The sequence below is a fragment of the Mustelus asterias genome, chromosome 6, assembly GCF_964213995.1.
Source record: "Mustelus asterias chromosome 6, sMusAst1.hap1.1, whole genome shotgun sequence".
In the NCBI taxonomy this organism is placed as follows: Eukaryota; Metazoa; Chordata; class Chondrichthyes; order Carcharhiniformes; family Triakidae; genus Mustelus; species Mustelus asterias.
This window is the reverse complement of record NC_135806.1, coordinates 78,246,981-78,274,966: the sequence shown is the minus strand read 5'-3', so window position 1 is coordinate 78,274,966 and position 27,986 is coordinate 78,246,981. Positions and strand designations below refer to the sequence as shown.

At 41.5% G+C, this 27,986-nt stretch overlaps 1 protein-coding gene across 1 annotated transcript in view; it reads left to right on the top strand.

The window, feature by feature from the left end:
* The window catches only part of srfbp1 (serum response factor binding protein 1), a 210,850-nt gene extending 182,864 nt beyond the window's left edge, over positions 1-27,986 (top strand). Inside the window, exons 5-8 of the mRNA XM_078214605.1 lie at positions 13,278-13,359; positions 24,120-24,810; positions 24,942-24,976; positions 26,908-27,986. Coding sequence (XP_078070731.1) covers positions 13,278-13,359; positions 24,120-24,810; positions 24,942-24,976; positions 26,908-27,080 — 981 coding nt within the window. The 3' untranslated portion in view covers positions 27,081-27,986. The remainder of the gene's footprint in view (positions 1-13,277; positions 13,360-24,119; positions 24,811-24,941; positions 24,977-26,907) is intronic.

Here is a 27,986-nt window from a genome sequence, read left to right as displayed (position 1 = left end):
AATATTATGGGGACCAGGGTTCAAATCCCGCCACAGCAGATGATGGAATTTGAATTCAATAAAAAATATCTGGAATTAGGAATCTACTGATGACCATCAAACCGTTGTCGATTGTCGGAAAAACCCATCTAGTTCACTAATGTCCTTCAGGGAAGGAATATAAGAGCCAGGAGCAGGAGTAGGCCATCTGGCCCCTTGAGCCTGCTCTGCCATTCAATAAGATCATGGCTGATCTTTCGTGGATTCAGCTCCACTTACCCGCCTGCTGACAACCCTTAATTCCTTTACTGTTCAAAAAGTTATCTATCCTTGCCTTAAAAACATTCAATGAGGTAGCTTCAACTGCTTCACTGGGCAGGGAATTCCAAAGATTCACAACCCTTTGTGTGAGGAACTCCTCAACTCAGTCCTAAATCTGCTCCCCCTTATTTTGAGGCCATGCCCCCTAGTTCTAGTTTCATCCGCCAGTGGAAACAACTTCCCTGCTTCCATCCTATCTATTCCCTTCATAATCTTATATGTTTCTATAAGATCTCCCCTCATTCTTCTGAATTCCAATGAGCATAACCCCAGTCTACTCAGTCTCTCCTCATAAGCCAAGCCTCTCAACTCCGGAATCAATCTCAAATCTGTTGTCCTTACCTGGTCTGGCCTACATGTGACTCCAGAGCCACAGCAATGTGATTGACTCTCAACTGCCCTCCAAGGACAACTAGGGATGGGCAATAAATGTGGTCAGCCAGCGACGCCCATGTCCCATGAATGAATTTTAAAAATGTTTCCCCAGTGCTGCACCATCGTTGTGTTGAAATCAAGACTGGTCACGTGGGCTCCTACTCTGCAAGCATGGTTAAATGAGTGAATAGCATGACATGTTCCGGTAAATCAAGAGCATAAGGAAAGTTTCCAGGGAATCCTCCTCTGTGATGCGTAGAGCACATCTGGTATACGTGTTTAGAGTTTTTTTCCACTGGGATTATTTGAAGCAGTCAGTACATGCTGACAGCCAGCACTGAATGTGATTGTTGCAGAAACATATAGTTATAGAATACTTCCTTCTGAATAATTTATGTGAGAATATATTTAGTTAATAAAAAATGTAGTCTGATTTCATTTTTTTATCCCCAGTGCTGAAAATGACTCTTGTTGGGTATGGACTAGACGTAGCTTTAGGGCAATCTACAGAACAGATGCTGTATGCTGGCTGAATGAAATTACCCTTGTAATGTACATATGTCAAGCTGCAATGTTTAACAACATCCTGTGTAGTAATTAGTTCAGGCTTGCTTTGAAACAATGCCACCAACACAAAACATTATCTGGTCATTTTCTCTTTTTGCGGTTTTCTGCTGGTACTTGCATAACAGAGTCAAGGTTTCAAAATGTGCTAATTGGGTGGAAAGCACGTTGAGACAGCCTGTGCATATGAATGATGTTTGATGGATACAAGGGTGTGCAAGTTCTCCAAGTTGTTCAGGCTTGACTTGCAGTACACGGCTTTAAACAGATTGGCCATATTTGGTGTGTAGGCAGCTAACAGTGTCTGCCATTAGTTTGCGTTTGGCCGCCTTCGGTTGGCTTTTTAAAATCTTTTTCATGACAATGATTAGAAGGTCTGAGTTGATAATGTTGCAGTGAGGGAAAGTGGGCACCTGGAACCTGAGTAAACCAAAAAAGCAACTGGGTTTATCCTTAGTTAGATTCAAGGATTGTAAAATTAATTGTGCAAGAACTAAGATGGAAATATAAATTAGAATAGGTGAACTTCAATGTCAAATCACAAAGAGAAATAACGTGAGGGAAGGAAAATGGATTGAGAGAGATAAAGAATTAGACTGAAAGGAAAAGTTTAAAATATATATATTTTTAAAATCTTCAACTACACTTAAAACCTACTTTACGCTATTAATGGTCAACTGTCAGTGCCAGAGAGGTTGACTGGGATAATTAACTCTTGCACGTTGTTGAAAGGGTACTTATGTCTGGTAAGACTTGATTTAACTTTTTGTGGGAGTTTATTTCATATCTCCTGCCCAAAAACAGCAATTAAATTGTGTTTAATGCAATCCAGTGGTGAGGCAAACAGCGAAGTGCCATTTTCAGAAAACACCGAAACAGCCAGTCCTTGATCTGAAGTTACTGTAGTAGTTATACATAAACAATGGAAAGCTCCGTAACTTTGGTAGCAAATTATGGGCCTTTGTTTTAAATAAAAGTTTATCAGCACTAGTATAAGACAGTAATAAAGGATGATTTTAATTTCTGCTGCAGATCCAGCAATCTCACTTGGACCGCCTGCAGGCCCTAATCTTTCAAAACATGATTTTATCATTCATTCAGGAATCTGGGACCCTTTCGGTGCAAAATTATTACACAAAATCATTTTCTGGGCAATGCTCAGCTACGGTAAACATTTAAAAAATGTTAATTAGTATTAAATCTTATGTTTCAGATCTGGATGACCCTTCGTCAATCTGCCAAAGGGTCACCTAGACTCAAAACATTGGCTCTATTCTCTCTCCACAGATGCTGTCAGATCTGCTGAGATTTTCCAGCATTTTCTGTTTTCATTTCCAATTTCAGCATCTGCAGAATTTTGCCTTTATCATAAATCTTATGTTACTGTGTATTAATGAGATTTTTTAAAGCCCTATCATGTATATCAGTAACTGCATTACATATTATAGAAGGTTAAATTATATAATATAGGAACTGAATCCCACTCTTACCCCCAACCCCCAACAACCTAGTGCAATATAGAGCCATGATAAACTTGAGCTTTGATTTTAGCCCCTTACCAGGGTTAGGGCAGGTGGTGTGGATAAGAAGAGTGGACTAAGTGCCAGAAACAGAGAGAGAATATTTAGTGGGCTGGCACCAAGAGATGCTTGCTGGAAAGGAGTTAAATCCTGGGTGTGTTCAAAATGGTTCTGAAGAGGTATTGGGAAATTGGAGTGGGTAGTATGTCTTCTGGTTCCCATACATTTGAAATAATCAGTTTTCAACTCAAAATGCTAAAGTTCCATCAAATTTATTTCTTGCAGTTGTCCATGTAGCTGGTGGTCTGATGCACTGTTGTTCAGCATCTGACTGCAGTACTAGACAGTAAATGTAGCACCCTAGATGTACAAGTCCCAGATCATTCTGAATAATATAATGATACAATAACTACATTTCGATATGTACTGTAGATCACACCATACAAGTTGACTCAATTTTTCCAGCCCCATTTGCCTTAGCAAATGGAGGTTGACCTCCCCTTTTCGATCACACCAGGCTATTCTCCTTGATAACTGAGCATAAAGCCTGTATTGCCTGCTTGAGCCGATGTTGCAAAGATGTCTGGCAATTTAAGACGTGCCCACACTTGCATTGGATGATGAGTAATTTGTTGGGTTGGATTTGACTGTGGTTAGTAGTACAGTTACTTTATTCAATGAGCCATGTCATATTAATTTAATGAGTCACTGATGTTATGCTTTTTACACATTTGAAGTTTTTTTTATGTATGTACATGAGATGTGGGCTTCACGGGCTATACCAGCATTTATTGTCCACCCTTAATTGCCGTTGAGAAGGTGGTGCTGTGCTGCCTTCTGGTGTAGGTACACCCACAGTATCACTTTAACTCCATTTAAGAAACCACAGGCCTGCCATGTGGGAGGTCAAAAGTCATGAAATCAGATTGAATTAACTGTAACCTGTAAAAATGCACTACTTTTATCTGTACCCTATGTGTGTGCATGTATGTTAATTCAGGGTAAATGTGTGAGAATAAATAACCTTTATTTTAAACTCATAAAAGACCATAAGACATAGAAGTACAAGTAGGCCATTCAGCCCATTGAGTCTGCGCGACCATTCAATGCGATCATGACGGATATGATACGATAAACCTGAACTCCAATTTCCCGTCTTATCCCGGTAACCCTCGATTCCTTTACTGATTAAAAATCTTATCTATCTCTGTATTGAACATGCTTGATGTGGAGATGCCGGCGTTGGACTGGGGTAAACACAGTAAGAAGTTTAACAACACCAGGTTAAAGTCCAACAGGTTTATTTGGTAGCAAAAGCCACACAAGCTTTCGGAGCCCCGGGGCTTGGGGCTCCGAAAGCTTGTGTGGCTTTTGCTACCAAATAAACCTGTTGGACTTTAACCTGGTGTTGTTAAACTTCTCATTGAACCCAACTATTACACAGCTCCATATGGTAAAGAATTCCACTTACAACCCTCTCACAGAAGAAATTTCTCCCATCTCTGTCTTAAAATTGGCCTCCCTTACTCTGAGATAATACCCTCTGATCCTAGACTTTCCTACAAAGGGAACAACCTCTCAGCATCAATTTGCTGCTGAATTATTTAATTAAAATATATACTGGGGGAAGAAAAGACCCACATTTTTCATAATGGACATACTGATTACAGGCTATCAGAAAGCAAATATACTCTGTCTGTGACATGGATATAGAACAAAGCCAGGTAATTGGAGTGAAGATGTAGGTCAACCATGATCCAGCTGAATTGTCAACAGGCTGCAGGGGCTGAATGGCCTATTGCTGTTCGCAAGTAGATTACTCACGGACAAATGACTTGAGTTTGCATACAATCATTTGCATCCATTATTTTACAAAGTATTAATGTTAAATTTGTCTGTAATAGCAGAATTAATTTTGATTTTTCCTCAGTATAAGTGCTAGATTAGCTTGTTTTTAATCAAGTGGCATCCGACCAAAATTCACTTACTCACTTGTGGTAATTGTAAGACTTTCATGCTTCTGAATTGAATCATAATTATCACAATTGATCCCTTTATGCTCTAAGCTTTATGATCCTTTTTAATTTTTTTTTCGTTTTGGTGACATGCTGAGTGTTGTACAAGTTGAGTCTACATCTCCATTTTTTCAGCACCCCCTTTATCATTTTAATCAGGTTTGTGCTTGAAACATTACTAAATAATTGCCCAATTCTTGAGAACATTTAAGCTCTTCCCTCAATCCTTTGCAGATGAACTCCTAACCATTCTGATAGCCCGAGGAAATGTTGCATCCTAAATCATCCACAGACGTTATTTCCCTTTTTTGTGTGCTATCACAATCACCAACCCGAGCTGAGCTTTCTCTTGTGGCTTCACTGGCACATCACACCATGAAACAGTCAGGTATTAGAATTACCAATTCAAATTCTAGACCACTTTGACAACCCCAAATTACATTTGACCATAATATAGCTAGACTTCCTATCCTTGCATACCCTTCTTCCTCTCTTGCAACCATGGCTGACGATGGAAGTCGAGGACAGCAGAAAAGAAAAAGCATACAAAGTGGCAAGGATTAGTGGGAAGCCAGAGGATTGGGAAGCCTTTAAAAGCGAACAGAGGACAACTAAAAAAGCAATATGGAGGGAGAAGATGAAATATGAGTGTAAGCTAACTAGTAACATAAAAGAAGATGGGAAGAGTTTTTTCAATATATAAAAGGTAAGAGAGAGGCAAAAATAGCCATTGGACCACTAGAAAATGAGGCTGGAGAAGTAATAATAGGAAACAAAGCAATGGCAGAGAAACTGAATAGTTACTTTGCATCAGTCTTCATGGTGAAAGACACCAGTGGGATGTCAAAGAGATTCAGGGGGCACAGGTGAGTGTAGTGTCCATCACTAAGGAGAAGGTTCTGGGGAAACAAAGGTCTGAAGGTGGATAAATCACCTGGACCGGATGGACTATACCTCAGGGTTCTAAAAGAGATAGCTGAGGAAATTGTGGAGGCATTGGTGGTGATCTTTCAGAAATCACTGGAGGTGGGGAGGGTACCAGAGGACTGGAAAGTAGCTAATGTAACACCGCTGTTTAAGAAGTAGATGGGAAATTATAGGCTGGTTAGCCTGGCTTCGGTCATTGGCAAGATTTTAGAAGCATTATTAAAGATGAGATCGCAGAGTACTTGGAAGTACATGATAAAGTAGGACTGAGTCAGCATGGCTTTGTCAAGGGGAGGTCATGTCTGACAAATCTGTTAGAGTTCTTTGAGGAAATAACAAGGAAGTTAGATAAAGTGGAGAATATCTCCAAGAAGATCGCGCATATCGACACAGACATCAAGTTTCTACAAAGATGCAAGAAAGCAGACAAGATACCGAAAGGACTGGCAAAAGGCAGAAAGTGGGGATAAAAGGGTCTTTTTCAGGACTAGTGGTGTGTCTCAGGGGTCAGTGCTGGGACCACAACTTTTCACAATATACATTCGCGATTTGGAGGAAGGAACTGAAGACACTGTTGCTAAGTTTGCAGGTGATACAAAGATATGTAGAGGGACAGGTAGTATTGAGGAAGCGGGGGGCTGCAGAAGGACTTGGACAGGTTAGGAGAGTGGGCAAAGAAGTGGCAGATGGAATACAATGTGGAAAAATTTCAGGTTATGCACTTTGGAACGAGGAATGGGGGCATAGACTATTTTCTAAATGGGAAAATGCTTAGGAAATCAGAAACACAAAGGGACTTGGGAGTCATTGTTCAAGACTCGCAAGGTTAATGTGCAGGTTCAGTCAGCGGTTAGGAAGGCAAATGCAATGTTAGCATTCATGTCGAGAGGGCTAGAATACAAGGACAGGGATGTACTTCTGAGGCTGTATAAGGCTCTGGTCAGACCCCATTTGGAGTATTGTGAGCAGTTTTGGGCCCCGTATCTAAGGAAGGATGTGCTGGCCTTGAAAGGGTCCAGTAGAATGATCCCTGGAATGAAGAGTTTGCCGTATGATAAACGGTTGAGGACTCTGGGTCTGTAGTCGTGGAGTTTAGAAGGATGAGGGGGATCTTATTGAAACTTACAGGATACTGCGAGGCCTGGATAGAGTGGACGTGGAGAGGATGTTTCCACTAGTAGGAAAAACTAAAACCAGAGGGCACAACCTCCGACTAAAGGGACGATCCTTTAAAACAGAGTTGAGGGGGAATTTCTCCAGCCAGAGATTGGTGAATCTGTGGAACTCTTTGCCACAGAAGGCTGTGGAAGCCAGGTCATTGGGTGTCTTCGAGACAGAAATAGATAGGTTCTTGATTAATAAGGAGCTCAAGGGTTATGGGGAAAAGGCAGGAGAATGGGGATGAGAAAAATATCAGCCATGATTGAATGGCGGAGCAGATTCGATGGGCTGAGTGGCCTAATTCTGCTCCTGGGTCTTATGGTCTCTCTTACGCATATATTATTTTGCCATTTTTATTCTGGAGATCCACTCCAAACTTCTAGGCCCAGGTTTCCATCACGACAGAGGTAGGAAAAATAGCAGAATTACCTGAAGATCAGTGATCCCTCTCCTGAGCATACAAAGAACCCAGAATTTTGCACACCTAGGAGTAAACATCTGGGCCCTAGTGTAAATAGATTGGAAATCATTAGCAAGGTAATTTTACAAGGTGGTTATTCTACTTCCTACAGAAGCTTACAATATAAGAAAACTCTAATATGATTTTGGTTTTATCCTTTCCCTTTGAAGAAGTCATAGTTTTCAGGACAGAAAGGAGAAAAAGTTTAATAATGAGAGATGCGGGAATATAAACTCCTTTTCTTGGTACAATGGCAAAGAGCTCTCCAAAAATTGTTCAGAAAAAGTTTCCTGTCTTGACGAACTGAATTCTGTGACTAATGTCCAATGACATTATATCACTGAGAGTCTCATATTTGTTACAGGCATTTGGAAAACTGTTTTTGCTTTGATGTACTTTATAAGACAGTTCATAGATGCACCGGTCCCGTTCTCTATACCATATATGGAACAACGAGTTTAAATACCTTTGTGATAGCTGTTCTTTCATTGAGCTGATTAATGTACATGTATTCATATAATCATACAATACAGAAAGAGGCCAGTCCTTCAGTTCAATGCTGGCTCTTTGAAAAACTTTTAAATTTCTACCACTCTCCTGCTTTTATCCTTAGCCCTGCAAATTTTCTTTTTAAGGTATATATTCAGTTGCCTTTAGAAAGATTATTACTGAATGTGCTTCCACTACATTTTTAAGCAGTGCATTGTAGATCATGGCTGCAATTCTCCCATATTAGCGCAGTGGGCCGGGAGATTGACACATCGATTCGTGGAGTTCACGTGCGTGTTCACGCCCCTCCCATCACCTGATTTCTGGTGGCTTCTGCTCCGCACCAGAAATCGACGGAGAGGCACAAAGACCATTAACATGGACATTTTAATCTCATTTAAATGAGATTAACAGGCCGGGGACTGAGGTTTCCGGGGTCTGTTGGGGGCGGGACCGAGGGGACAATCAGAGGGGGTGGGGGGTCCCACTGCCACTCTGCAAAGGGATTGGTGGTGGAAGGAGGGACACAAGCGATCGGGGTGGGCTGTGGTGGGGGGCGGGGTAGGGTTAGCCGGAGGGGGAGTAAATCGGTGGGATGGGGGCTGGAGATCAGGGCGGGCCGGGGCGAGGGAGGTCAAGCCTGGGCCCGGGAATGGTCGGGGGGGGGGGGGGGGGTGGGTCAGTGATCGGACCATGGTGGGGCAGAGAGCCGGCATTGAGTGGGTTGCAAGGCTGGCCAGCTCAATCGCTGGCCAGCAATCTGAAGACGATCAGTGCGAGGCCACTGCATGCGCCAATCTCGGCAATGACAGATCGGCCCTTTGCGCTGTGGCCTGCTCAGCACGCAGGTTTCAGCCTCAACAGCAGGAATAGGCCCCGCCCCCTGAAATTTAATGATATTCACGCTGGTGGCCTCTGCAGTGCACAGAGTGTGGGAGATTCTTCTCTGAACTCCCACTGAAAAAAACACTGAATTACTCCAGTTTTCATGCAAATGCCACACTTAGAATTTTTGGGGGAGAGTTCTGCCCCATATCAACTCCTCGTTTCCATTCTAATTCTAATCCATTTCTAATTTATTGCCAGTCATCTTAAATCTACGCACACTGGTTACTGACCATTCTCCCACTAGAAACAGTTTTTCCTTTTTTACTGAATTAAAACCTGTAATAATTTGACTACCTTCATTAAATCTCCTCTTTTCTGCTCTGAGTAGAACCATTCCAGCTTCTCTGGTCTCTATATAAATGAAGTCTCTTACCTTTCTGGTAAATCTCCTCTGCATCCTCTCCTCTCCAACATCTTGACAGTCTTCCTAAAGTATACAGCCTAGGGCCCTTTCCCAGGCCCGGGCTGCAGTGGGAATGGGCAGCCTTTTTCAAGAAGGCAATGAACCAAATACAGCCCCAATCATGGGTAATTTTCCCCCCAGTGCTGCAGGTTTCTCAGTGTCTCACAGCCCTCCACTGTATTTGGACCCCCTCTGTACCAAGGAGGAGAGCCTGCACTGGGAGGTTGGCGGGCCACATGTGGCTGAATTAATTGACAGCATTAGGGGGATGCAGTCCTTACAGGGGAGCAGCTACAGACTGTCTGCTAGAGGGGGTCAACCTCCACCCTGATGTCCTTTGCAGTAGTTGGTCATCTTTTTCACCACTGAAGTGGGGGGGCTTTGTAAGCACCTCTGGTTTGAGGTGTGCCCAGATTTCCTAATTCTCCAGCAGCACCTACCCTTCCTGCTGTGTCTGTCATCCTCTTGGCTCTCCTGTTGACATCCTGCTACCGCGATCCATTTACAGTCCTTACTTGGACTCAATATCGCTCTGGCTATGTATGGCCATGAATGGGTTTGGGACCCACATATGGCCCCAGAACGTGTTGGGAAAACTCAACCCAATGTTCCAGCCGAGGCCTATTCAGTGGTTTATAATGATTTAACTTAACCTTCTTACTTTTGTACTCTATGCATTTTTAAAGCCAAGGATTATATATGCATATTTAACCATGAATAAAACCATTCCATTCTCTTTCCAGTTCAATCTTTGCTATTCTCTCTGGTACAGCCTTCATTGCTGCTCCCTTAAGTCCAAGGGATATAGACTTGAAAGGGTATGTCAGAAAATTGGTTTATCCGTCCACTGCCAGATCTGGTTGGATCACTTAAAACATTATTGGGTATAAAGATAACCTCTGTCTTCTTTCTCTGCTGCAAACTGTCTTTTTTAAACCCATCTCCCTGTCCCCTCCACCCTCGGCTCTAAATAACAAGTGCATGGAATTCATAAACTTTTTTGTCACTAAGTTTGCTGCCTCTGTCATGTTCCACCCTCCCTCTAGCACCTCTTCCTTTTAGTTCACTGCAAATTTCCTCCATCATAATTGTTGGATTGGTGTGCAGGAAACAATTTCAAAGTTTGCAGATGATACAAAATTTGGAGGCATTGTAAACTGTGAAGTGGACAGTGTGGAACTACAAAAGGATATAGACAAGTTGGTGGAGTGGACAGATAGGTGGCAGATGAAGTTCAATGTGGAGAAGTGCACTTTGGTAGGAAGAACATGGACAGATGATAGAAAATAAGCTGTACAATTTTTAAAGGGGCGCAGGAGCAGAGGGACCTAGGTGTATATGAGCATAGATTATTGAAGGTGGCGAGACAGGTGCAGCGAACAGTTAATAAAGTATACAGTATTCTGGGTTTTATTAATAGAGGCATAGAGTATAAGAGCAAGGAGGTTATGTTGAACTTATACAAGACATTACCCACGGAAAACAACTGGCCCGGATGGGGTACCCAGACGTGCATTCAGATCCTGCGTGGATCAGCTGGCGGAGGTATTCACAGACATCTTCAACCTCTCTTTACAACAATCTGAGGTCCCTATCTGCTCCCCGGTACCTAAGAAAAACCAAGCAACTTGCCTTAATGACTATCAGCCGGTGGCTCTCACATCCATCATTGTGAAGTGCTTCGAAAGGTTAGTCATAGCATGAATCAATTCCAGCCTCCCGGACTACCTGGATCCACTACAGTTTGCCTACTGCCGCAACAGGTCCACAGCAGACACCATTTCCCTGACCCTGCACTCAACCCTGGAACACCTAGATAACAAGGACACCTATATCAGACTCCTATTTATTGACCACAGCTCAGCCTTCAACACTATTCCCATGAAACCCATCTCCAAACTCCGTGGCCTGGACCTCGGCACCTCCCTCTGCGAATGAATCCTGAACTTCCTAACTCACAGACCGCAATCAGTAAGGAAAGACAACAACACCTCCTCCACGATCATCCTCAACACCGGTGCCCCACATGGCTGTGTTCTCAGCCCCCTACTATACTCCTTGTAGACCTATGACTGCGGCCAAATTCCCCTCCAATTCGATTTTCAAGTTTGCTGACGACACCACCGTAGTGGGTCGAATCTCTAACAGTGACGAGACAGAGTACAGGAATGAGATAGAGAATCTGGTGAACTGGTGCGGCAACAATAATATCTCCCTCAATGTCAACAAAATGAAGGAGATTGTCATCGACTTCAGGAAGCGTAAAGGAGAACATGCCCCTGTCTACATCAATGGGGACGAAGTAGAAAGGGTCGAGAGCTTCAAGATTTTAGGTGTCCAGATCACCAACAACCTGTCCTGGTCCCCCCATGCCAACACTATAGTTAAGAAAGCCCACCAACGCCTCTACTTTCTCAGAAGACTAAGGAAATTTGGCATGTCAGCTATGACCCTCACCAACTTTTACAGATGCACCATAGAAAGCATTCTTTCTGGTTGTATCACAGCTTGGTATGCCTCCTACATTGCCCAAGACCACAAGAAACTACAGAAGGTCGTGAATGTAGCCCAATCCATCACGCAAACCAGCCTCCCATCCGTTGACTCTGTCTACACTTCCCACTGCCTCGGCAAAGCAGCCAGCATAATTAAGGACCCCACGCACCCCGGACATTCTCTCTCCCACCTTCTTCGTTCGGGAAAAAGATACAAAAGTCTGTAGTCATGTACCAACCGACTCAAGAACAGCTTCTTCCCTGCTGCTGTCAGACTTTTGAATGGACTTTCCTTGCATTAAGTTGATATTTCTCTACACTTTCTCTATGACTGTAACACTACATTCTGCACTCTCTCGTTTCCTTCTCTATGAACGGTATGTTTTGTCTGTATAGCGTGCAAGAAACAATACTTTTCGCTGTATGTTAATATGTGACAATCAAATCAAATCATTATGTTGAACTTATACAAGACATTCAGTTAGACCTCAGCTGGAATATTGTGTACAGTTGTGGGTGCTATGTTATAGGAAGAATGTGGACACATTTAAGAGTATGTACAAGAGATTTACAAGAATTGTTCCAGGTCTGAGAAGCTTCATTTATGAGGATCCATTATAGATGTTGGGACTGTTTTTCTTGGAGAGAAGGTGAAGAAGAGACTTAATAGAGGTATTCAAAATCATGAGGCGGTTGGACAGAATAGATAGAGAGAAACTGTGGGTGATATGGCAGCACAGTGGTTAGCACTGCTGCCTCAAAGCGCCAGGGATCCAGGTTCGATTTCCAACTTGTGCACTGGTTCTTAGTACTATTCTCTGCAGGAAAATAGCACCAAGTCACCATGCTCATTCAAAGCTGGTGCAGACACAATGGGCAGAATAGCCTCCTTCTGTACCATAACAATTCTGTGATACCGTGGTGGCTGTAACCAGAGTTTCTGTATAATGGAGAATCCTTAAAAAATAAAGCTTTATTATCATAGTAATTATCATAGAAACCCCATAGTGCAGAAGGAGACCATTTAGCCTCCTTCTGATGTGCTCAGCATTTTAAGCACATCCTATCCCGGTAACCTCACGGATTTACCCTAATCCCCTTAACCTACACATCTTGGGACGCTGAGCAATTTATCATGGTGGCACAGTGGTTAGCACTGCTGCCTCACAGCACCCGGGACACAGGTCCAATCCTGGCCTTGGGTGACTATCTGTGTGGGGTTTGCACGATCTACCCGTGTCTGCATGGGTTTCCTTCGGGTGCTCCAGTTTCCTCCCACAGTCCGAAGATGTGGAGGTTAGGTTGATTGGCCATGATAAATTGCTCAGCGTCCCAAGATGTGTAGGTTAAGGGGATTAGGGTAAATCCGTGAGGTTACCGGGATAGGATGTGCTTAAAATGCTGAGCACATCAGAAGGAGGCTAAATGGTCTCCTTCTGCACTATGGGGTTTCTATGATAATTACTATGATAATAAAGCTTTATTTTTTAAGGATTCTCCATTATACAGAAAATTGAGGGTGAGAGTGATGGGCTGGTTGCTATGAAAATACCAGTGCACTGATTATTATACTAATTTTTATGAAAGAGCCAGTTACCTTTTTGTGTTGGAGCAATTAATACCTTTATTTAATTGTTCACCAACTTACTAATCATTTTCTTTGTTGTTTGGACTTGACAGCCTAATTCCACAGCAGTTGACCGAGCAGTTGCACGAATTGCAACACATCCACTCATGAGCAGAAAAATTGCAGCTATTAAAGGTAAGATGCAGCATACTGTGAAACACGTAGTGAATAAAAGACATTCAATGTGAATAAATGCCTTGCATGTCTATGCTGCAGGTTGTTCATTCTAATCATATTGTTATCTGTTCTTTAGAAACTAAAATGGAATTATTATGGTTATAATGTTTACATACAAAAATATTGCTTGTTTCATTAAGTTTTCAGTCATTGACCTAAGATTCAGAATTTTCATACTGTTTTTTGACACCATCGCTACCACAGAGGAGACACAAATGCCGCTACAATGTAAATGCTGATGATCTGCCCTCACTCAATGGTGTTTCTTGTGGAAGAAGGGTTCAAAACACTTAAATCACACACTTCAAATAAATGTCTCCCCAAAGAATTTTGGGGAGAAATACATTTTCTGGTGTATCATGTAGGAATTTGAATGTGGGTCAGAGAATGGTGAAGTGCAGTTTTGTGTTTCTGTTGTTGACCATGTTATTATAAAGAGATTTTGGAGATGCAATGACGGAGCAGAATGCCAGGCAGAGATTTTACAGTGATTCAGCAGACTAGAATAAGCGATGGAGGAATCCATCCATATGGATCCGACATGCAAGCACCTGAAGATTACCATGGGAAGGTTGGTGCCCACCATGGAGACCTTGGTCCAGCAGGACTTGCCAGATTTGCGCTCGGCCCAGCATTCCATGGCCCCTGGTAGGCACCAACAAGATAAAAGCAACATGGGGACCAGGCATCTTGACCTCCCTCCAGGTGCACCATCTCCTGCTGGAGTCAGGTCAGGGCCCCTGGGCACCCCAAGAGAGGATGAGCGTCAGCCGAACAACCTGGCAGCCTATTCTCAGGACGCTTTAAGGGTGTGCAGCCATTCATGTTCTGCCTTGCTTGTGACTCCATGCACTCCAGCTGCTCAGGGCACTGAGCCATACCTTTGAGCAATAGACCCTTATCAGGGTGGGGCACTCGTATCTTTCTTCTAAAAAAACTTGTGAACCAATTGGCACTGTAGCAGTCAGTAAAATGCCTCCACCTCTGCTCCAGATGTGGGGGCTGCACCGAGGTTTAGCGGTGGGGTTAGGAAAGTTAAGAAATTTTTGAGGTCACTTTGGGTCATGGATGTGCTAGCACTGTAAAGAAATTGCACTTCCGTGAATACATGTGACAGTTATGTGAATGTTTAGGGCAACCGAGGGTGTAGTGAGTTTATACATTTGAATCTGCTTTTGGGCTTATGTCAAGGTTTAGCCACCCTCCCATTCAGTGATTGTGTCCCACTGTGAGATTAACGTGATGTCAACCTTAGTTAAATTAGTCTCCACCCCCTTGTGTACTGTCAGGGAGATGTGTTTAAATCTTTATTTGAAGTGTGTAATTTAAGTGTTTCTAACCGTACTTCGACAAAAAACACCATTGAGTGGAGGGCAGTTCATCAACATTTATATTGTAGTGGCTTTTGTGCCTCCTCTGTGATAATGGCAAAGACAAGACATGCACTGGAAGAGGAGATCCCTAGCCATGTCCTCATCGCGTAGGCACAATGTTTGCCTCATTATCTGGTGGCAAAAACTTCAAGTTTTCTCTCATGTCGCCCTTGTTCTTCACGGGCTCTCAGTTCCCAGAGTGAGCACATTCACAGGGCACCGTAGTCCGAAGCAGAGATCATGGCCTGGCGATTCATGAGGCTAGAACGTGCAAGTGTGAATGAAGTGGACTCGTCCTCGCTGCGAATGGTTGGACATCCCCTGAGATTGAGGGTTAGGAGAGCTGTGGTGATATGCTCCCACATAACTTTACTCTTCCCTGAAACCTGTCAGCAATTAAAGTATCACGGGCACGCCTTCCTTCCTCCATGGCGTACTTGCACTCATTGACTCTCAACAGCCTCTTGAGGTTCCTGGGCCTCTGGATCTTCATCCTCTAATGAGCTCTCCTCCTCTTATAGTTCACCCTCTGGTAAGGGATCACCTCTTTGCATTTCCTAATTGTGAAGGGTACAACACATTGCAGTGATGAGGGAAACCCTCAGGAGTGTATTGTAGTGAACTACCTGAGTGGTCCAAGTATCTGAATCACATCTTCAAAAATCTTATGATCTGTTGTATAAGAGACCATGTGGAACCATGAGCAGTGTTGTACCTCTCCTCAGAATAAGAACGTAAGAACATAAGAAATAGGAGCAGGAGTAGGCCATCTAGCCCCTCGAGCCTGCCCCGCCATTCAATAAGATCATGGCTGATCTGATAGTGGTTTAGTTCCACTTACCCGCCCGCTCCCCATAACCCTTAATTCCCTTATTGATCAGAAATCTATCTACCTGTGACTTAAACATATTTAACGAGGTAGCCTCTGCTGCTTCAATGGGCAGAGAATTCCAGAGATTCACTACCCTCTGAGAGAAGTTCCTCCTCAACTCTGTTCTAAACTGACTCCCCCTTATTTTGAGGCTGTGTCCTCTAGTTCTTGTTTCCTTTCTAAGTGGAAAGAATCTCTCTGCCTCTACCCTGTCTAGCCCTTTCATTATCTAGCCCTTTTCATTAGCCCTGTCTCTATAAGATCTCCCCTCAGCCTTCTAAATTCCAACGAGTACAGGCCCAATCTACTCGATCTCTCCTCGTAAGCTAACCGCCTCATCTCCGGTATCAACCTGGCGAACCTTCTCTGTACTCCCTCCAAGGCCAATACATCCTTCCGCAAATAAGGGGACCAAAATTGCGCACAGTACTCTAGTTGCGGCCTCACCAGTACCTTGTACAATTGCAGCAAGACCTCCCTGCTTTTATACTCCATCCCTTTCGCGATAAAGGCCAACATTCCATTTGCCTTCTTGATCACCTGCAAACTGAGTTTTTGCGATTCATACACAAGGACCCCCAGGTCCCCCTGCACAGTAGCATGTTGTAATTTTTCACCATTTAAATAATAGTCCATTTTACTATTATCCCTTCCAAAGTGGATAATCTCACACTTACCAATAGTTATACTCCATCTGCCAGATCCTCGCCCACTCACTTAGCCTATCCAAATCTCTCTGCAGACTTTCCGCATCCTCCACGCAATTCGCTTTCTCACTCAACTTTGTATCATCTGCAAACTTTGTTACCCTACACTCGGTCCCCTCCTCCAAATCGCCTATGTATATGGTAAACAGTTGAGTAAATGAGTGTGAGGATGATGCACTGATGCCAGCATTTCAGTGGGTATCACTTATTCCAAGAGCCATCCATGCAGATGTACTGGCCCTCAAATCTCAGGTACCTGGGAGTGACTCAGGATGTAAGAGTCATGCCAACTCCTAGATACTGTGCACAAACATGCAATATATGCTCCTTTTGATCATACAGCAGTTGTACCTTTATAGAATGGTAGCCTTTGTGGTTTATAAACATTAGGGGCCACTTCTTGGAGCCCATATAGCCACATGGGTGCAGTCTATTGCAGTCTTGCCAGAGATGTCAAAGTGATGATTTCCCTCAATATTTTACCTTTCATATCCTTTCAGAGCTCTATCAGAGACATATCAGCATGTTCTAATCAGCAGTCCACAAATGGATAAGATAGGTGATTGATGGGTTGTTTTTCAAGGCCGACAATTGACAACTTTGCCTTTGGTGATGTCAGCCAGAATGAGTAGGTGCTGAGGTTTGCATCTTTGGCTGGCTTTCCACTGTTGTAGGGTGTCATCAACTGCACACACCTGGCAATCGGGGCACTGTCAGATCAACCAGGACTATTCATCAATTAAAGGCTTCCACCTTTACTATGTGCTACTGGTGAGCAAGCATAATGATGTTCATGTAGGTGTGCACATGATTTGAGGGCAGCTGCCATGATGATTTCATCCTGTCACAGTCAAAGCTCTCAGATGTCTTTCCATCTGTAAGCACACTTGTTGTTAGGAGACAGGGGATACCCACTGTAAACTTGGCTGATGACACTCACCAGAGACCCAGTCACTGAAGCCTTAAAGCACTATATTGAAAGCCATCATCAGCACCACATGTGTCACCAAAGAAGCCAGTGGCATGTTGAAGATATGTTACAGGTGCCTAGACTCTGGAGGTCTTGATCTGGACTCGCTTTTCAGTATACACCAGCCAGGATCTCCAGAATGATTGTGGTGTGCTGTTCCCTGTGCAATACTGTGCAGCAATGTGGTTTGGTCCTGCAGAAGAGTTGAGGTGCAGAGCTTGGATCCCCTTCAATTAATTCAAAGACAGAAAGAAGGAAGGTGATGAGGCCAATGCAATACCAGCTGTTCAAACTGCTGCCAGAGATGCCATAATTAATGCAAGTTTCATTTTGGTTGCCCCAATGGATTAGCTGGTTCATCGAGCTTATCCTAAACTGTTGTGTAATTTATGCACACCATCACTCCATTTACCAAACACTCCTCCAAACACATCCAAACACACAGAACAAACTTACTTACACTTCCTGGAAGAGGCAAAAAAATTGTAAAAATACCTGGGAAACTGTTTTCCTTCCCAGAAGGGAATCTGACCGTTATAAGGCACCATATTTATATAGTTTCTAATTCAGGGGTCAGGTGACAAACATAAGAGGTTTACTGTAACAGTTTTTGATGTCATTGTTAATTTTCAGATTGGTAATTCAATGCCAGTTTTCCATTGTTCTCCACGTTTCTTTTTTTGTTTTTATTTTTCCTTTCCAATGGTTATTCTGTTTCTTTACAGTTCAATATTTTGCTGTTTTTATCTTGCCTCAAGGGCCAATGATGTGGAATGAAAGATGATTTCCTTTTCCCTCTCAACATCAGTGCCAGACACTCCAAAGGCTAATAGACATTGAGTAAACACTATACTCTATCTGACAATGTGCCTTTATCACAGCTTCAGAAAGTACCCTATTATATATTATTCTTTCCATTTTATACATATCCTTTTATTTCCTCTGAGTGAATTGTCAGGTGTTTACTCAATTGGAACTTAAATGCTGTGGCCCTGAGTCATGGCTATGGGAATTAATTTTGTGTGGGAACCTTTCAGCCAGAAGGAGAGGTTCTCATTCCATTTGGATTCAAACCAAAATGCTGAGAGTGAAAATCCACCTCTCTCTCTGTTTTAAAGCAATGTCAAATTCAATATTTCATCCAGTTTTGTAGCAGCCTCCTGTGTGGATGAAATCTGTAAAGTCCATCAATCTGCCTTGCACTCAAGCTGAGGCATATCATGAGCATGTTTTCTTTTGAAGTAGCGAATGTTGAAAAAAAAACTGCAATAAGCTGCAGTGATAATTTACATTTTTTGTAAGAAATACTTTAAAATAATAGTACATTGAGGAAAAGCAACAAACATTTTTTGTTTTATGGGTAGCGTATGTACAAATATCTGTGACATCTAATAATGGAGTAAGAGAAGAGCGGGTGTAAGGGAGGGCTCGCACCTTTTGGAGGTGGGCTTGCTGAATTCTTTGGTGTGGTTCATCCTATATTAGTCCTCACATTCACCCACCTCTCACCAGCAGTTGTTAGCTCGCAACAGCAAATACACCACCTTGTGGGCGGGCCAAAACAGGCGAAGGTAGTTGTCTGGTCACCAACCCTCACCGACATAGGAATTTGTCTACCCTGAAATGTGAAGACTGGTTTGGGCAAACTGGGTGGGCGAGACCAATCGAAGGTCAATGGTCTTGAGCATCACTGGGAGCTGTAGCCACAAACCTACACACGGTCAACTCAGGCCACAGGGTCATTTTAAACTGGAAAGAAACAGAAGTGGAACTTGGCAGCCACCTGAGCAACTAAGAAGGGCCACACTACTCACCCCCCGCCCCCCCCTCCCCTTCCACAGTATAAGAAAGAGGCTACTGCTCCTCATACCCCCTCCTGCAGGCCATAGCTGGCAGGGATCTCAGCAACGCAATCATAAGTCAAATTCAAAAAAAAAATAAAGGTGACACTGGTCGCCATTGGCTCTGGAAACGTGTCCATCCACATGAACAACGCCACAATCAACAAACCTGGGACACAAATTGCTCTTGTTGGTAGAAAGCTGGCTAGGTACAGCATCCAGATTGCCACCCTCACCGAGACCCATCTACTTCGGGTTAGCTCGAGAAAGTTGGTGCAGGTTATACATTCTTTTACAGTGGCTGGGGAAAAGAGGAATGAGATGAAGCTGACATAGACTTTGCTGTCATGATCCATCTCATCCGTAAGCTGCCTTGTCTTTCCAGAGATGTTGATGATCATCCAATAGTGCTTAAGTTCACCTGGCACAGCAACAGACAAGCAACATGCATCAATGCATATGCCCCTACTGTGACGAATCCTGATGCACTCAAGAAAAAAATTCTATGATGACCTCCACTCCTTGATTGCTATTGTGCCAAAATCAGACAAGCAAACCCTTCTTGATGATTTCAATGTGGGAAGAGGTCATTGGAAAAATTAGGGTTGACAGCAATGGTCTCCTCTTGCTGAAGATGCATGCTGAACGTGAGCTCTTAATCACCAACAGTTTTCCACCTCCCTAATCACAACAAGATGTCCTGGATGCATTCTCAGTCTACGAATTGTGTTACAGACAGGATGGGGAATTAATTTAAACAGCCTGGATTTCTCCACTCAATACCTGTCTGTAAACAGAAAGGAGTTTTTTAATAAGTGGTGATGTGATAGAGAACTGAAAGGTGAATGATAGAGGGGTGGTGCATTGAACACTGTTGGAAGTTAGTGGTACAGTTGGGGGATATTGCATTTGAGAATGCATTCACTGATTTCTATGCGATCGCTACATATGACACCGGATCCGGGCACTCAGGAATTGAATCCTGGCATTGACTGCAATCTTGTACCGCTACCATTTGAACGTTTACCCAGATGGCCTTCTGGCCTCCTGTGAACACAGCACTTCTGTCATCCTTTGCACTTCCTCTAACAAAGACTCTAATGAAAACCTTGGAGCCCATGTCTGTCATATTGGGACATTCTTCAAACATTTTCCATGTTAGTATAACTTCTATAAGGGCCTCCACTACCTCCTCCAGCCTCCGTACACCTCCCTATGAAGAGGTACCAACTAGATATTACTTGTGCTAACTCCTCACAATTTGGACACCCCATTCAATTATGCACCCACTCATAGCATGGGTAACGCTGGCTCCACAATGAGTGAAGATTCTTCAGTGTGGTTGGTTGAAGAGGTTCACAGTTGCTTGCCCTGTTCACAAACACCAGAAATGCCCTATAGAGTGCATCACGCGGGAGCAGACATCTGGCAGCAGACATCTGGCAACAGCAATATTTGCTCAAAAAACACCTGGAAAGTTACAAATGTAGCGAATGGCGGTTCTGTTCCTTTGCTGGTGATCTTCAGATCTGAGCTATTATTTGAATTTTTTTTTGAGAAAGGCTAAGCCATATTTTGGAAAAGAGAGTTTTGTTAACAGTGATTGGTGAAGCATTTTATAAATCTGAAGCTGCAACTATTGTATCAACTGCTCAAATATTATTCATTGCTTCAAGAAGCAAAAGCCCACAAGCCTAATGGTTCAATTATGTCAGATTCTGTAAGACCATGCCACAATCACGTAGGAAACTCACTGATCACAAAATGAAGGACAATATTTTTGCAACACCAAGGAGATAGCCTTTCAATATTAGGAATGTTTATGCATTTCTTTGTTGCAACAAGCTGAAGTTGTAAATAGTCCCAACAGTATAGTGGAAGAGGCACTTCTATTACATATTTATATCATTCTCAAATTGGTGGTTCTTTGGTTGAAAGTAAAATTAAGGGAGCATCTAGTCTCATCTACCGATAGGTAGAATTTTGCCAAGAAACTGTCATGAAAAAGATTTGCAGTTTAGTGACCAGCTTCAATCCCACAATGATTGAGGGAGAGAAGAATGCGCCCAAGACTAGAATTTTAAACTTAAATAAGGGCATTTAAGAGAGCATTAAAGCAGAGCTAGCTAAAGTGAACTGGGAAATGTAGTCAAGGAATAGGTTAATAGATTCAGTGCAGACGTACAGAATAGACCCCTTCCAAGGCATGGGCCCATCATCGTGCTTGGCTAAAAATGTTAAAGGCAATATTAAACATAAACAGAAAGCATATGATTGCGCAAAGATGGGCAGCAAGTCAGAAGACTGGAAAGAACATAGAGAACAGCAAAGAATGACAAAAAGATTGATAAGGAGTGAAAAAATTGGGGTACAATTGGGGTGCTAGTAATATAAAGACAGATAGTAAGAATTTCTATAGATATTTAAATAAGAAAAGAGTTAACAAAGTGAGTGTTGTCCTATAGGAAGTGTGTCTGGGGAATTGATAACAGAAAGATAACAATTAATGTCAATTCAATTAAATAGGTATTTTGTAACAGTTTTCACTATAAAAAACATGAGTAACATCCCAGAAATAGCTATAAATCGGGAAATAGAAGGGAGGAGGAACTCGGGAAAATTACAATCACCAGGGAAGTGATATTGAGCAAATTGTTAGGTCAACTGGCTGACAGATTCTCAGATCCAAATGGACTTCATCCTAAGATCTTAGTTGATGCATTGGTTTTAATTTGGCAAAATTATCTAGATTTGGGAAAGGTTCTATAAGATTGGAAAAATAACAAATGTAATGCCTTTATTCAAAAAGGGAGGGGGACAGAAAGCAGGAAACTGCAGGCCATTTAACCTATCATCTGTCATAGGAAAAATGTTAGGAACCATTGTTAAATCTGTTATAGCAGGGCACTTAGAAAAATTCAAGGTAATCTGTCAGCATCAACATAGTTTTGTGAAAGAAAAATAATGCTTAACTAATTTATTGGAATTTGAAGAAGTTACATGTGTTATGGTTCTACTGTACTTGGATTTCCAGAAGACTTTGTTAAAGTGCAATATCAAAGGTTATTATGAAAAATAAATGATCATGGTGTAGGGGATAACATATTGGCACGGATAGAAGATTGGCGAGCAAACAGGAAAAGAGTTGTCATAAATGGGTCTTTTTGTGGTTGGCCGGGTGTGATGAGTGGTGTGCCACAGGGATCTCAACTTTTTACAATTTATATAAATGACATGGATGAAGGAACTGAAGGTATGGTTGCTAAATTTGCTGATGACACAAAAATAGGTGGGAAAGTAAATTGTGAAGAGGGCATAAGGAGGCTACAAAAGGGCAACAGGTTAAGTGAGTGGGCAAAGATCTGGCAAATGGAGTGTAATGTGGGCAAATGTGAAATTCTCCATTTTGGCAGAAAGAATTTTTTAAAAATGCTTATGATCTAAATGGTGAGAGATTGCAGAGGTCTGAGGCATGCAGGGATCTGGGTGTGCTAGTGCATGAATCACACAGCGTGTTATACAGCAAGTAATTAGAAAAGCTGCTGTTCCAAACTCTCTTACTTGCACCTCTCCACTCGCACTGTTTGCAATCTCCCCACTGCCTCGCCATTTGTGCTGTTTTCAATCTCCCAACTGTGTCTCTGCTGCTGACTCCCTGGCTGTTGGGAGTGGAAGGCAATGGCTGACCAGTTGAACATATTGGTCCCTCCTGTCAGAGACAGCCTAAGGCACCCATTTGCCGCTCCAACTCAGTTGAGCTTATTACTCATAGCAGGTATCCTCTGTGTTGTGTTAATGCCCTGCAGCAAAACTGGCATGTCCTCTCGAGTTCAGGCTTGGGCAAAGTTTATGGAGACCCTGGGCTGCCCAAACGTCAGGGTCCCCCTATTGACCTTTCAGGTTGTGTCCAAAGGACTGCAAAACACTGGGTGGGACTTTCTGGCCTCCCTGTGGCATTTTTCTCGGCAGTGGGATCATCTAGTCCAGTCGTAGTCAATGGGAATTCCCAATGAAGCCACCCAACTTCGCCGGGAAAACCTGGGGGTACGCTGTCAGCAAACAAGAAGATCCTGCAAGGGACCCAGTTTCTGTGAGTTGCTACAAGGATGCACAGCTGAGGACTTGTTGATAGGCTGTGTACTCTTGGAAAGATTGGCTCTTTTTTTGCATTGCTGCTAGCCAATGGCGTAAGTGAAAATGAGAAACAGCTAGCATACAAAAGTGAAAAGTATGCTGTCTTCACCCACACACAAGACCCATCAATCTGTTGGACACATTTTTTTAGCATTGACCAACAACGGTAAATATTTTCTAAGTTTTGCAAATTGAGACGCTCTGCCTTCCCAACAAATCTTCACACTAAAAAGCCAAAAATGATCATAAATAACTTAAACCATTCAAATTTCAAAAAATAATCTTTATTTTATCTTTTTTCATTTTCTGTTCTGAATGAATGTGTATGTATGTATGTATGTGTACTGCATTATCCAATGAGATACTATTTATTCATCTCATTCATGACTGTCACTTTCAGATCAGAATAAACAATGGATATTTTTTATCAAGTAGTGTAATTTAACAAAAAATAACTTCAGCTGAATTAAATAAGAATTAAATGTTATAAGAATTGTAGGATGTTTAAGATAATGATTTGAGAAGATTTTATTTTAACACATTTTTCTTCTTCCTAATACAAAACATTTAAATGGACGTCGCCACTTAGGAACAACATGTTTGTCCAGTTATATATGACACTACAAAATTACAAACTATTATGTTTGGGTATACACTCTTACAAATGGGTTTCTAGCTATAACTCTTCTAAAAAGCCAAGTTGGGGAATAACAGTTAAAGCATAGTCATTTTGTAGAACAGGTAAATACAATTATAAAATAATTTTAAAGCTGGTCTTGTGAAATAAACTTTACGTGAAGATTTTTACTTGTTGTTTTACAGCTGCTGTAAGTTCATTCAAAGAGGGGAGACAAAAAACAAAAGAGCAGGGATTGCACAGTGCGACTAATCTGCAAACGGACTCATTACAACAGGCAAGCCCAGAAGAAATTTCACCTGATAAAACAAATGAGGTAAAAGAGGATGAGAAAACCAAAAAAGCAGCCGTCAAACAAACCAGTGCAACAGTAAACAAAATTGAAACTGAAGCTCTGCATGAAGACAGAACCTCCATAACCCAAGCTACTGAAGTGACACGAATCCCTCAGGCTATTGAAGAGAAAAAGTTCACCCTGTCAGGAACACAGGAAGAATTAAAAGTTCCCAGTAAATCAGAGATTACAAAACCTATTGAAGCCGATGCCAGCGACCTGGATATCTCCGATGAGGAAGAAAAGGAGTACTTTGACGATAGCACAGAGGAGAGATTTTACAATCAGACATCAAGTGACGACAGTGGGGAAGATGATTTCTTTATTGGAAAGGTGAAAAGAATAAATAAAAAGAAGCAGGAAGCTGATCCAACTTTTGAAAGCAGCATTGTGAAAGAAGATAAAAAGAGTATACCAAGTAAAACAAATGGAGGAAAGAATGATCCCATGGGTTCTGGTGAAAAAAAGAACAGCACAAAAACAACATTTAGTTCTTTATTTTGTAATAGTTTGTCTGGTTCAAAGGCTTCAAAGCAGACGAGGTAAGAACCAGGTTTAATTTTGGTTTCAAACTTGTTTTTGAATTAAATTGTTATAAATAATACAAAAAATAAATACTGTTTCCCAACAGCAAGCTAAATTAAGCGTCAAACCTCTTTCTTTGTTTTCTCAGCAACTGTCAAGGAAATATCAAGAACAAGAAATCAGGTCAGTGATACTTTTCTTTTAATTGGCTTTTCCATGATTGTTTTGACCAGTGATCAGTATTTTCTAAATATGCATGAGCCCTAATTTTGGAACTGAATTTCAAGTGGTTCAAGCTCTTCTATGGTTGCACTCGGGTTTATTGCACCATGAGAATTTTGTAAGCAAGTAAAGAACACCCAACCAACATGATGGAGTGAGTGCTTAGGTGCACTTGTTAGAGGTGCCATAAATTGATGGGATATTGATTTGCCCTATGTCTTTGTTGGGAAGATGCCAAGCTGGGGAGAGGGAGTTGGATTTGTGGGTAAATGGCCACTCTTGTGCACTTACAGATTTGACTGGGAAAATCCACAAAAAAGGAAAGTTAGTAGAAATAGAGGAAAGAGTCATAGAAAATCATAAGAAATAGGAGCAAGTGTAGGCCATAAGGGCTCTCCAGCATGCTTCACCATTCGGTAAAATCATGGCTGAACCTCGACATCAACTCCACTTTCCTGCTCTGTCTCCCTGTCACTTGATACCCTTAGAGAGAAGATATATATTGATTTCTGTCTAGACTATATTAGTCAACTGATCATCCCCAACCATCTTCATAAAAGAATAAGCTAGGTCAATTAGCCCAATGTGTGTCTTTTCTAACAGATCATGTCAAGGACTGCCCTCAATTTGTTAAATTTTCTGATCAGAGGTGAATGGTCACATGATTTCTAAAATGTGAAAACTAAAACTTTCCTTGCCCTTGAGGGTAAATGAGTAAAAATGTCATACTATCCACCTACACTGATTGATGCCTGAAGAGTTTTGATCCTTGAAAAGATTCCAATGAGCAGGACAGGGTGATATGTGGGGCATACAAGACATTGAAATGCCAGATTGCACTGGACAAAACATAAAATTATATGCTTTGGGAATTTCTTTCTTCCCCTCATTTTTTAAACATATTGTTTTATCCTTTGATGGGATGTAGGCATCACTGACCAGGCCAATGATTTGTTAGCCATCCCAAATTGCCCTTGAAGTGAGTGGCTTGTGAGGGCCATTTCAGAGGCAGTTAGGCCAGATCAGATAAGGATGGCAAGCATCCTTCCCTAAAGGATATTAGAGAACCAGGTGGGTTTTAATGACAGTCAACAATTGTTTTATTAGTGCAAGGAAATTCAATGCCTTCTCACTTCTGTCTTAGTCATTCTGTGTTGCAAGACAGGTGTAGAATAAGGATTCATCTCCTCTGCCTCCATCATGTATTTTAATAAAGAAAACATTCCTATTGTACAAGTGTAAATTTATAATGCCTCAGTCTTTGTAATCTGCTGATAACCATATGAAGTTGTGGTCGTTAAGACCTAGGGTGAAATTAACCAGCCCATTCCATGTAAAACCCTTATCTCTGACAAACAAAACAAATTTTCATTCCATCAGTTTGGTCTGGATGCTAACCCATATTTTAGAACTAGGATAGTGTGTTAACTCACTGCGCTATCCTGGACCTGGATCTTCATATGAAGAACGGATTGAACCACAGTCTGGCTATCAAAACCTGCAGACACTTTTTTAAAACAAAAAAAATCACATTCAAATTGTTATCTTTGAAATGTTCCCATTATTTTCTTCTGCAATTAAGTTAAGAGTTTAGTAAGTGGTACAAAGTTAGTTAATTTTGTTAATTAATTGACTTCTGCTTCTATATGTTTTTTTTACTTCAGACGCTGTGTAGAGGATCATCTTTTCCCTAATGATAAAATGAGTGCTTAATTATGTAAGGCTATTAAAATATAAAGATTGATACTTTTCAAAAGATGTAATACAAAGGGAGGATGGCATGTTGAACTAAAATCTCTAGTATGATATAGTTGTATAGTTGCATTGTACTGTAAATGAACTCGAATTGCTTGTAAATCATAATTCTTACATTGTTACTTTTGCTTGTACAGATGTTATACAAAACAAAAGCTTCTCCTTTCGTGAGAGATCATGTGGGAGGCCTGGTGGTGTAATTTCAAAGCCACAGCAATCACTTCATCCCTCCTGGGAAGCGAGCAGAAAGCGGAAAGAGCAGACCCAAATCGTTGCATTCCAGGGAAAAAAGATCAGATTTGATGATTAGTTTTTTTTTGAAAGCAAGGAAATAACATTTTATTACATTATTTCGTATTCAAGACCATTCTCTATAATGACAGTTATCACACACACATCAAACATCTGTCCCTGTGTTTTAATGCCAAAAGCAATTGTAGAACTTATTTTAATGCAGCATATTTATCAGAGAGTTTCCAGATTTTTTGCAGTACCCTTTCTGGAAGACCAAACATTTAAAATTCATATTATTATATAATAATATGATTTATTAAATAATAAGTATGTAATATGAGCTTGCTTTTTGATATATTTTTCAGACTAAAAATATTTAAAATGTTCAAATATAGCAAATGTTGAAGTTTGGTGACAGAATTAAATTAGGTCATTTCTTGAACTATTGATGATAATTCAGTAAATGTTCTCATTCAATGTTTTGATAATTTCAAATTTGTGATGGTTAGTGTTGTAAAAATAACTTCTTACTTTTCCTTTTGTGGATTGTTCCCATAACAGCAAAATCCTTTAACCTTGTGTATTTAAAGGCAACTTTTTGTTAGCTTTCAATGATGAATGTTAGTAAGAAAAGTGGATAAATGCAAATTAGACGGTGTTTATTGGGGTTCTCTGAATAAAATCTGACAATAAATGGCAAATTCGTTGCAAATATTTTACTTGCCTGCTCAGAAAAAGTTAATAATTGATTACAAACCCAAAACAAAAGTTATGGATATTGTCCGGGAATTCTTGTGAGGAGGATTTCTATTTTTCAAATGTTGATCAACCTTTGCTCTGCTAACGACTCCAGAGAATTTTAGATTCCCTTTGCCAGCAATGAACTAATTTGGGTGGAATGGTGGTTTATTGATTCTTGTACAGTATCTATATTCTGGAACATGATTACCATTCACTGCATAAAACCACAATGGTATATTTT